Below are 12,165 nucleotides of genomic sequence, written 5' to 3' on the forward strand. Positions count from 1 at the left end.
CAACTTTCTGTGCTTTCACCGCATTATCCATGAAATAAAGGATTTGGGCACATAAACTTTAAAGATCCCTCTTCTTCCTAAAGTTATCTTTTCTTCTATCCGGTTTACCTTTTTTTTTTTAAATCATCACTTCAAAAGTCTTACAGACTTGTAAAAAATATCCCAGGTTACAAGATACATTTTTGTCACTGGAAATATACAATATTTTTGTATACAAAAGTAGAGCTGGTTCTTTAAAACTTAAGTTCACGTGAAACTCTTACACATTGAATGAAATTAATTGCACAACTTTGCATCAGTACAGCTTTTCAAATTGTTCTGTTAGTTCAAATTAACCAGATGAATCTGGGATTTTTCCTCTTCAGTTAAACTCGTAATTAGAAATTAGCGCTGTCTTGCTAGGTCCAGATAAAAAGAAGTCTTTCAGGATAGGCTTTGTGTGGCTTTGTCTTCGCCTTTGACTTCTGCATGAAGCTAACTGTAAACTAGTCCTCTCGTAGACCTGGCGAGTTTGAATGACCTAGAAATTGGCAGTGTGAATGGTTCCACCCTGGTCTTTGTGGTGTCAGTTCATGGTTCTGCCATAAAACCTGCCTTGATTTACTAATCATTTAGGCAAGTTTCCCTGCCTTTTCAACCCTCTTTCTTCTTTATAGAAAATGTTCGAGGGTGTGCCCATCACCTGTCGGAGCTTCTCTTTAGAGATAGATCTCTTAAGCAGATGGCACCTGAGGATTCCACACCTTTAATTTACTGTCAGATTCAGATTCAGGATTCATGGTGCTGATTCCTCTGCCAGAGTTTTCTTCAGACTTTGAGAAATCTGGGATTAATTTCCATGGCTGTGCCTGCCCTACTTATTGGTATCGGTGTGAAAACTGGAGTTCCCGGGGGTCGGGGTTGTTTTGGTCGGTGTCGGAGAGGAGGTGAAACGGGAGAGGAGGGAGCTGCTTTCACTGTGGAGCAGGCACCCTGGGTTGGCACTTTGAACAATGCACTGTGCTGGTCTTGGGATCAAGAGTCCTGTAGAGGTGACAGATAGGACACTAACCCTCTGTTATAGTGGCCTTGTGCCCTCCTTTCTCTCCTGGCGTGAGAATGGGGCACCTGAGGAGACCACTCAGAGAAACTGGAATTGGCATCCAGCGGATGAGTCCCTCAGCTGGGGAGAGCTGCGCCTTTTGGGGCTGCAATTACAAGGACACCCGTGAACATAGAAGCTGGTTTGCAAAAAACAGATGCCACTGCGAGAAACACTGTCGGACCATGCAGCACTAAGAGGGGGAGGGAGAGGAGACCTCGTAGCCATGACTTCTAGCCTGTGAGCTCCTGCTGTGTCTTTAGGATGAATCCCTAATTTAAGCCGGTTTCCTTGCATATAAACTGAATAACCTTACTTAATATAATCCTTTTGGGAAACCCATGAGGAAGGTGGGTGGTATTCTCATTTCTCACCTAAGGAAACTGAAGCTCAGAAACATTAAATACTTATTCAGGGTTACACAGCAAGTAAGAACAGCGTCAGGATTCTAACCCAGGTCTTCGGAGGGCACAAGCTTGGAAAGCAAATGGAAAATAAAAAAGGTGAAAGGCCTAGAATTATTTGAAACTATCCCTCCCCTGTTTTTCTCATTATTGTGGGATTTATTTACTCCACTAGATCGACTTGTTTCTGCAGGTATTCTTGAGAAGACAGGGAGTTCTGCTCATCTACGGAGGAGCAACAGTGTTAATCACAAGGAGCTTTGGGTGGGTCATATCAGGTGTATGTTTGGTCAAAGATGTTTCCCTTTATTGACTCTCTTTTCTGTTCTGCCTTAAAGCTGATGTTTATTTTCATTCTGTAAAAGATTTATGAATATATGGCAACTCTGGTTAGGTTTTCTCTAAAAGGTTAACGTGTCCACTCTTCCTAGGAGTGTTTAGCATTCCATGCATAGCTACCAAAATTAGCAAAACAAGCAAGACTGAAGGCCTATTGTGTATTCTGGTTAAATATCGTAGCTTCAGAAAGTTGCCATGAGTGTCACTTTTTCTTTTTCTTTCTCTTTCAACAAGAATTTATTGAACACGTCTTTGACCTGTGATACAGTGATTTATAGTAAGAACTATATCTTTGGTCTTGATCCCTGTACCTGACACAAAGCTACTAAGATCCTTGGAATTTGCTAAGTGATACGAGCTGTGAAGGTGAAAGGAGTGACTTGCGTTGTTCATAACAGATTCCTTTTAACCACAAAGGAGTTTATGTTATAAGGTGACTTTTGGAGATCCTGAGGGGTGGGGGCCGGCTACCAGGGAACCAACTGTGTGATTAGAGAGGTGCAACTCTCAGTGCCACCCATGAATTCCAGAAAGGGGTGAGGGGCTGGAGGCTGAACCAAGTACCAGTGGCTGAGGATTTTATCATCTGTGCCTCCGTAATGAAGCCTCCATAACCCCCAAAGGACAGGGTTCTGGGGGGCTGGTGAACACACGGAGATGCAGGCAGAGTGGTGCACTCAGAGGGAGAGCGCTGAAGCTCTGTGCCCCTTCCCATGTACCTTGCCCTGTGCATCTCTTCCGTCTGACTGTTCCTCAGTTATATTCTACAATTAACCAGCCATCTAGGAAGTAAACTGTCTTCCTGAGTTCTGTGAACTGCTCTAGCAAATTAATCGAACAGGGGGAAGGGGACAGTGGAACCTCTGACTTACAGTCAGTTGGCCAGAAGCATAGATAATGTCCTGGACTTGCCATTGGTATCTGAAGTGGGGACAGTTTTGTGGGACTAAGCCCTTGATCTGTGGGATCTGACACTATCTCCAGATAGATAGTGTCATAATTTAGTTAAATTGCAGGTTGTGCAGTCAGTATCCCCTGAGAACTGAAGAATTGCTTGGGGGTATTGGAAAAAAAACAGGCAGCAGAGACCCTATTCCTTGGAGCATGGAAAAATGAGTTAAACTTGGCCCCTGATCTAGAGGAATTTAGTCAAATAAAAATAATACAAGTTACTTAGCACTTACTAAAGGCCAAGAACTGTGCTAAGCACTTTCTATAAATTATCTAATCCTCATATCACTATGTAAGTAGTTGGTAATATCTCTGTTTTATAGATGAGAAAACTGAGGCCCAGAGGGTTTTAATAACTCGTCCAAGGTCACACAGTGGGTAAATTGGCAGAGCTGAGAAACAAATCTAGGTTTGTGCGATTTTCAACTTGTACGCGGTCGAGACAGTGTCAGGCTGGACAGCTAAAGGACGTATGTAAATGCGGGCAGCATGTGTCCAGTGCCACAGAGGGGAGCCCCGAAAGTTATAGTGTCCAGAAGGATCACTTGCTGATGGCTGAAGGGATTCCATGATGTTTTGTGAAGGAAGTGGTTTTCAGAGGACAGGTGGATTAGGGCTGAAGATTTCAAGCAGGGGTCTGCAACTTGTGGTGGGAACGAACTTTCTAAGGCTTATGTGGGCACAGACCAGTTTAGTTGAACCCATTTCCAGATTCTCTATCCTAGAAGGAATCTGCCTGGGGTACTAAGACTTGCTGGTTCATCTCTCCACCCTGCCCTTTCCCAGTGGACCTTTTCCCGTTTTCTAAAAGAAAGGCAGACCTTTTCCCCATTCAGAATCTGTTACACTGCTTTGTCCTTAAATGTTAAACCTCCTGGGTTGATGTTGGCAAAGTAAATGCCCCTAATTATCAAGTGACACATCCTTGTCTCATTCTGGCTTTCAACAAAATTGAAGGAGGACCCAATTGATTTGTCACCTGATAGAACATTTGAAATCATTTTAGATAATATATCACTACTTGTAGAGTTATATATGTTAACATGTAACTCTTAGAAGTTATTTGGGACACTGGTGATGTCTTCATAACAAAATACATAAACTACTTATGTGAACAGGGTTTCTCAGCATTGAAGTCCTACCAAAATAAAAAAATAGGAATAGAATTGTTACTAAGCTGTTTATTCTAGCAAAAAATAATATTCTTGAATGATCTGATTTATGCAGTCATTGGGAAAACAAAACTACTTTGTTCATCTCATTAAGAGTTAATTTCCAATGAAAATTTACTTTTTATGTTTAATAATTTATCAAAATGAGCATTGTATACTAATAATATACTTTTAAAACTATAACGGTGGTGTTAATAATTGTAATGATCACTTAGTTCAGAAGAAATTTTTAACACCTAGAGCTTTATAGTCATGGAAAAGAAAACTTACTTTATTTGTTTTTGTCAAAGAGAAATAAAACAGAGTGACAAATAAAAACTTTCAAGCATAAAACATATTACTTTGGGATACATTTTTGCAGAGGGGGTGTGGCATTGAAATGCAAATACAAGGAGAAAAAAGAATGGTATGAAATCTCCAACCACTAAGTTCATTTCATGTCCTTTTAAATAAATGTCTATGGGTATCAAATTTTTATGGTATTTTATTACATTGGATACATTTAAGAGAGTCATGAAACAGTTCTATTTCAAAATATCAGCATTCACTCTACGTTGCAGATGGCATTCTTTGGTACTATTAAACCTTTTGATGAAAAATGTTAGATGTTATCTTAGACATATGCACTGAGGTATGCAGTTTTCAAATACTTTTAGTGAGCACGTGGGTAAAATAGTTTGAAGAGCACTGAGTTGAGGCCTCCTAGGCATGGGCTTAAATATGGAAGCAGGAAAAAATAGCAATTTTCCCAGTTTTGCCATAGTTAAATAAGCCCTTTTAAAGCAATCTTAAAATTATATGCGCTTCTTGCTTGTATACACTTTATATACTATTACAGTTGCATTAGATAAACCCGCTGAAGCAGGGGCCTGGCGCACTCCTCTGAAACAGAACCAACGTTAGGTCAGGTGTGGCACTGCCTACCCACCATATATGGCAGGAGAGGGTTTTCTGTAGGTTGCTCTAACTTTGGGGTCCTTTTGGAGGGGTCAGGGGAGTGCAAGAGTACTACCAGGATGGGACATGAGCGTTTATTCAACTCTCTTCCTTCGCCCTGAGTCTTCATATTACAGGAAGAAAAACTTGGTACCCCAGTGATTTTCCACACATGCTGAGTCCAGCTAACCATTCACAAGTGGGTGTTGTCATTGGGCCCGAGAGGGCTGGAAGGAAAGATGGGCGTCCCTCTGCCGTTATCCCATCTGGCAGCCCCGCCAGCATACACAGGTGTAGACAGACTGCAAGTTCTTGAGATAGGAGAGCCCTTTCGTTCTACCCTGGGGGCTCAGGGAGTGAGCAGATGCCTTCCCAGGCTCAGAAGCGCCTCTCTTGTTTTTGAATCTGCATTCTGACCCACAAGGAACGTGCCTGTGACCACCTCTCTGTGTGCCTCGGTAGCCCTGCTGGAGGGACAGAGGATGAAGTGCCTTTATTTCCACCTGACTCACATTCCCAAGTTGATCATTTTGGTCATGAGAAAAAAAGGGACCCAGGAGAGTACTGGGTCAGGGAAGAAGAAACTGGAAGCAGACCAACCAGGGGAGGGTTTTCATGCATAGACAGATTTTCCCAGCACCTTTCTCATCCACACCCATTCTTTATAATCTACCCTCCAGCTTTTCAGCAGAATGCCTTGTTTGATCTTGCACTTGACGTGTAGTAAAACCAGTGTCTTAAAAGTCTGTATATTTGTGGTAAAGAGGTAACTGCTTAAATGCCACCCTTGGGACTTTTGAATGCAGAAACTCTAAAGAAAAGCAGGGATCTGGCTGTCTCTTTAGGATGCGTGGGCCGATGTCAGGCATTAGAACTTTGAAGAATGACGTTGGATTCAGAAAGCACCTCTCTTTTCAAATTGTGTACTTCGAAATTCAATTTTGTTTACATAAATTAATGAGTGTTCTGCCCAAGTATAAAACCTTTCATGATGATAGGAAAATATATATGTAAGGTTTTCTTGGCCATCATTTTGATCATAATTTGTGGTGTTAGAAAAATACTTGTTTTAATTTGTTAATTTGCTGTACTATCTGCCATTTTTCACATGGTACTCAGTCTAAAGTGAGTGAAACCAAGGCAAAGTGACTTGGTACTATCAGTGTGAGAACTGGAGCTAAAATATATTTCCATTTATTAGCTCATTCTTAATTCATGAATATCAGATTTGTTCTCAGAAGTTGTACTGGGTGAGATAATATTAAATCAGACTGGCTTTCCTGAAACAGGACCACCTGTTGTATTGGGAATAGTTCTAATCTGTCCTGGCTCTTTGTTATGTGTCTTAAGCATCAGATACAGAGGCCTTTTTGCTTGTTTTTTCTTAAGTTTGGAGAATATAAGATAGGTGATTAAGTGGGATAGGGTTTTACCTTAAAAGTTTACAAATGTATCATTTTATAGAGTGCTTAAAATGAAGTTATTTATATATGCCAACCCTGCTTTCCTTATTGGCTATTGGACCTTTTCCCCATGTAGCAGAGTAAGGAATTCTTACTTGCAAATGTGAAGTCTTTGCATTTAAATGTCCCATATTTATCCTTCATGTCCACCCTGTAAATTAAAATCGGAGGCAACATTTAAGTAACATTAAAGATTTAATTTAGGTTGACAGGTGTCAAGTTGAGCTATAAATTTTGTGAGACTCATAACTATATAAATGCAAAGTGGTTTTAAAATTGAAAATCTATGTATATTCATCACCAAATTTCGACATCACAGAGATGACTTCTAAGAACTGTCCCCAGATCAGCTCTGCCAGTAAACCCTGGGAGAGTCAATTCTGCTTCTGACAGCTCCTCTTCCTGAACTGAAGGCGAGGGTCACTTAAGGTGCGGGCATTCAAATGTGAACAGAGCCAGACCGCACAAAAGCATGGTAGTGGGCTGATGCCCACAGGCAGGAGCCATTTGCACTTATGGTGTTAAAAAATGAACAAACAAGAGACCCTGGGACCTTGGACGCTGGCGTTGCAGTGTCGCCTCAACTGTAGGGAATTGTGTGGGACCATGTTAAGCTGTAGTGTCTAACAGTCCAGAGACAAAAATGGTCACAGATCACGAGCTAGATTTGGCTCTGTAACAAACTATAGCAGTCCCCTGATGAACTCATTCTTCCAAAGGTGACCAGCCTCTTGAAATTAAGCCCTTTGTGTTCTTAATGTGAACAGTATATAAAATGAATCAGATGCTCCTAATTCTAAGTGGCCTTGCTACAGTTAATGTTTTATTTTATCTAAAATCAAATACAGATTTTCTAAGGAGCCTTGATAACCATATGCCAATAACTGATTTTTGTTATAGAAAATCTGTGACTATCATTTAAAGAGCAGTGAGCTATAGCACAAGGCTGCTTTCAGCGCTCTAGGAAGTAACCCAGTTCTGCAGGATATGGCACCTGTCCTCTTGTCCTGCATGTCCTCTTGTCCTGCATTTCCCATACTAACCCATTCAGGTTTTTTTTCTGTCTTAGCTTGACACTTTTTAAACATAACAGTTATTCTGGAATTTTCCCTTCTGGTGGAAAAAAATAGTGGAAACAAAAAACAAAAACAAACCCTGTACAGTAATGGAGCTTCATTGCCAAACTACCTTGTGTGGGACACTGCTGGCAGTCGTAGGAGAGGGAGCACAGTGATGTGTCCTTCCTCATATTATGATTTTGAGGCCTTATAAAATAAAGAAGTCATGGGGACTTAATGTACAGCATGGTGACTGTAATTATCAATACTGTGTTGCATACATGAAAGTTGTTTAAGAGAGTAGATCTTAAACATTCTCATCACAAGAAAGAAAAAATTTGTAATTATATATGGTGACAGATGTTAACCAGACATGTGGTGATCATTTCACGGCATATACAAATATCAGATCCTTATGTTGTTAATATAATGTTATATGTGAATTCTATCTCAATCAAAAGATCTTGAGGCCTTAACTTTTATTAAAAATTTTAAAAATAGTAATTTCATTGTGTATATTATAAATATCTTATGAAATGAATACATGATGTTTTCTGTTTCTAGATATTTTAGGTGGAAACTGATTGTTTGACTTTATCTAAAGGAAAGAGTTGCCCCAAAGGGAGGGATTTGTGTAGCGTGGGAAAATTGCCCGCATTGTTTTATTTCTTGAGGTGGGGAGTGGTTAAGTTGCTGTTCACTTTACCATAGCTTGTTAAACTTTTCATGTATGTGTGATACATTCTTTTTGGTGATCTCTTATAAATTTATAATGAAAAAAGAATGGGGAAAAAAGATTTCTCCAACCTCAAAATATCTCCTGGAACAGCCTGCAATTTCATTGTTATCAGTTAATTATTTTAGTTAATATTTGGCTTCTCCTTTTCCTCTTTGAATTGGAACAATTATGTGGCCAATAATACATGAAGACATGAGCCCTTTAGAGTTTAGGGCTTGTCAGATCACCTCTTCTTTGTAGCCCAAGAATCTGAGCTAATGTAGATGGGATGGTTCTGGAGGGTGATATGATGAGGGGAGAAAAAGTTGGCAGTGGGTGTCAGCACCATGGAAAGCCAATAAACCTAAATAATGTATAACCTTTGTTACCCACATTTTCATATTTCAGTAACCAACACGTACCGTAGCTTTACTGACTTGCTTAGCTTTCTTCTCAAATGGTAGTATGAGAAAAATCTCTCTAATTTAACCTAATTAGGAAGATGATTAAAATACAGTCTTAAAAGTGTAGTTATTTTAAATGCACATTTAGTAACATAAGTATTGCCCAATTAGCCTTTTAAAGAACCCTACATCCATGAATAGAAAAGAGTAATTTTTAGTTTGCATATGAGTATTATATGAGTGGATACTTCAGAAGTGCTCCCAGTGAGTTATTGCTTGGAAGTAGCTTTTCCCCCTGAAGGTCTGTTTTCCTCGTAAGGCTTTTAAAACCCAGGCTTGTGCAGCTCACATAGTTACAGAGTAGGGGGATACGTATAAATGGATTTTTAGTTAGTAGTTCACTGTTTTCGATATAAAAGAGCCATGAATTAGATTGAATTACTGACAATAGCTTAACTCACTTATGCTGTGCATGTGAGAAGTATGACTGCTGTGTTAGTAAAATAGTGCTGACAGTCGAACAGCGTATTTTGAGGAAGCCTGGCTGTCCTGTGAGTGTCAGAGAGAGAGAGAGCATGTATGTGATTTCCCCCCTCCCCTGAAATTCTTTTGGAAAATCATCTTCCCCGTGTTTCATTTTAAAAAACTATGATTGCGATGTTGTGAATAACCAAATATTGGTTTCTTTAAGAAAATATATGTACACATATAGTTTGAAATTTTTCTATTTAAAAATATTCCTCAGTTGTTTGTCTGCCTGTTTATTAAATTTTTTTGGACGGGGGGGGGGGGGGGGGAAGATTTGGATGGAAGTGGTGAAAGTGATTAAGCAGCCTGACTTGCCCCAAGGTGATTAGTTGTTAGACTAAGAAAAGACTAGTCAGCCTGACGAGATGGGGCTTGGAGCAAACCTAGGCTTCTTCTTAAGCTCGTTACATGGGGCTTTGGTGAATGTGATGTTCACCTTTACTCGGGGCTTCCTCGACTGGGATTATTAGCTCTGGTATTGGTCTCTCTGCTGTGCCTCCTCCTCACAACCTGGGAAAACAGTCCTGGGTATATGAGGTTCCCTTTCATTTATATGAATTAATAATACGTGCTGAGAACAATACCACATTAAAAAAAACACATTTATTAGGAACAATGGGCACAAATGAACTACTCCCTCCTGCCACTGTCCCAAGGCCACACCACCTCCCAGGAGCAGCTCCAGCTCAAATCTGTGCCTGCAATTTTGGGACTCTGCCCCTGTGATTTTATTAATGGCCATGGCAAAATAGGCAGTGACTGGCCACTGTAGTACCTGATAGCACTTGGGGTAGTTCAAGGGAACTGCTGGTGTCCCATTTATCATGAACTTTCCTGGTGAAATTTCTGTAGGCCCAATGTTATTCTTTCTTAGTGCCTGGGTTCTGAACGTTGCTTTAGCACGAGCTGGCCTTTAATGCCCTGTGTATCTTCAGGTTCACCTTTCCTTTGCAAGGTTACAAAATAGGAACCAACATCAGGTATTGAATTCATGTCAAATTCCTTAGAATAATAGTTTTTGAACCTCTTATTTGAAACCACTGTTTGTTTTCTCTGTCCAGGGTTATTCACGATTGTTTACCTTTCCTGATGGACAGTAAACATGCCTGCAAACTGCCCTGGAAGGAATTGCCACCTTTGGGGTGGGGGTGCTCAGTGTTTCTCTTATTGTCTTTCAGTCTCTGTTGCCCTTGAGAGGAAAAATACTCTGAGTTGGCTGTAGGATGGTCTCTTCAGTGGACATTCTTTCCACTTGTTTTCTAAAGAGTCTGTCTCTCCCAGTGGAGCCTTAATTTAGATAGACTCTTTAACTATTTGAGGGTCGGGCACAGAGGACACATGGAAGGCCAGATGGAGGTGGAGCTGCCTCTGGGGTCACACTGCTGGGTTTCAAAGCTGCACCCCCCCCCCCCCCATAAGCTGTGGGACTTGGGAAAGGCCTACTTTTTTTAATCTTTAAAAATGGAGATAATATTTGTATTTACTTCATATGATTATTTTGAGGATTACATGAATAAAGTGATAATGAAGTGCTTGGAATAGCACATAGTAAGTGCTCAATAAATATTAGCCCTTATTAGTATTACAAATTCATCTCATGACTCAAAAACCATCTGTGGTTAGTGAAGATGACACTTTGTATCAAAGGACAAACTGGCTGTCGCCCTGCATGATGCTCTCTGAGGTAGACAGAGCTGCAGAGCACCGAGTTAACTGAACAAGGGCTCGGGCATCCCCTCGCTGGTTTCCCCTGCACCACCTGTGAGGTGCGTGTCACGTGAGAGGAGCTGTCATTAGTGCCTACACAGCTCACCCTGCAGGCTTGTCAGCCTCTGTTCTGAGAATGGGATCTGGATGGGCTTAGCCCTTTCCCTTCTCTTTGAATCCTGATTTCCATCATCGGGTCTGCTGGGGGCTCCCTCTGCTGGTCCATTAGCATATATGCAAATCCTTGGAGTAACAGCTTTTGCAGTCAGTTTTAGGTGATTAGGGATGTTTGCACAAACACATTTGAAAATATTTGTGTGTGTGTGTGTGAGAGTGATACAAACCGCATCTATATTACTGTTTTTTGCCATTTGTATAATGAGTTTGGAATATTTTCATGTGTGAATTTTTGTTATTTGCTTTGTTTTAGAATGGAGGCTATCATGGCATGCCAACAAATGGTAACTTGTTTATAATGTAGTTATCAATTATTAGGTTTTACATTTCAAGATATAGCACTAAATATATAAGACTTCCTGATGATGTGGGGGGTAAACTCTTAAAGTCTCAAAAGGTCCCGTTTTAGAGTGGTGTCATAGCCTAGACCCCATAGGACATTGTTATGTTGAGGATTGAGGGTGTTTTTTTTCACATGCCGGAAAATAGCACCTCCGATTTATTGTTTGATTTATTATTTATTTGGAGTTGTAATTTATCAGTACAACGTGCCATTGACATCCCTAAAATTGCATTTTAAAATAACCCTTGCTTCTTTGTGTTTTCTGGGCCTCTTTGTCCCCTCCCTTACGTCTTCTCCCTCTTTGCTCCTAGGATCCAACAGCATAAATCGGGTAACTGCAAACATGGAAAATGGAGAAAATGAAGGAACAACTAAAATTATGGCACCTTCACCAATAAAAAGGTCAGTCAGTTAACCGAAGTACCGTAACACTCTGTGCTGCCACAAAGACGAGTTTTTCCTGTGAGCAAGGTTAAGAATCTCTTCACTTTGATAAGTCACTAGCACTTTTGATCAAAATAGTCTGGGGGCTGGAGAACGCTTTAAAATGCCAGCAAATTATGCAGCATCAGGGCCTGCCTGTCTCATTGAAGGAAGCGCTCCCGCTGTCACAGCGTGTTGCACTCAAAGGTAACCTGTGGTTGATGTTCCCGGCAGCAAAGTGAAAATTCTGTGTGATTTTTAAAATGGCCTGATGTAATGGACGAACGCAGACGGACCTGTGAAATAAAGTGGATGATATTCATGTTTAATGTACTGTGTTCATTATGGCGGTGCACTGAGCTGTGGCCCCAGAAAGAGGGTTTATAGCATTTAGAGGCGCGGGGCTTCAGAAGGCAGCGATTGCATATGTATGAAGAGTCGTCATGGTCCTTGCATCAATT

General features: G+C 40.6%; 1 protein-coding gene across 2 annotated transcripts in view; it reads left to right on the top strand.

Moving 5' to 3' along the window:
- The window catches only part of EPB41L4A (erythrocyte membrane protein band 4.1 like 4A), a 208,974-nt gene that overhangs the window by 161,130 nt on the left and 35,679 nt on the right, over positions 1–12,165 (top strand). For both annotated transcript variants that reach the window (XM_081133301.1, XM_081133300.1), the window contains one exon: positions 11,593–11,683. In XM_081133301.1, coding sequence (XP_080989427.1) covers positions 11,593–11,683 — 91 coding nt within the window. The remainder of the gene's footprint in view (positions 1–11,592; positions 11,684–12,165) is intronic.

This window comes from Miniopterus schreibersii (assembly GCF_964146895.1).
Source record: "Miniopterus schreibersii genome assembly, chromosome: 3".
Classification (NCBI taxonomy): Eukaryota; Metazoa; Chordata; class Mammalia; order Chiroptera; family Miniopteridae; genus Miniopterus; species Miniopterus schreibersii.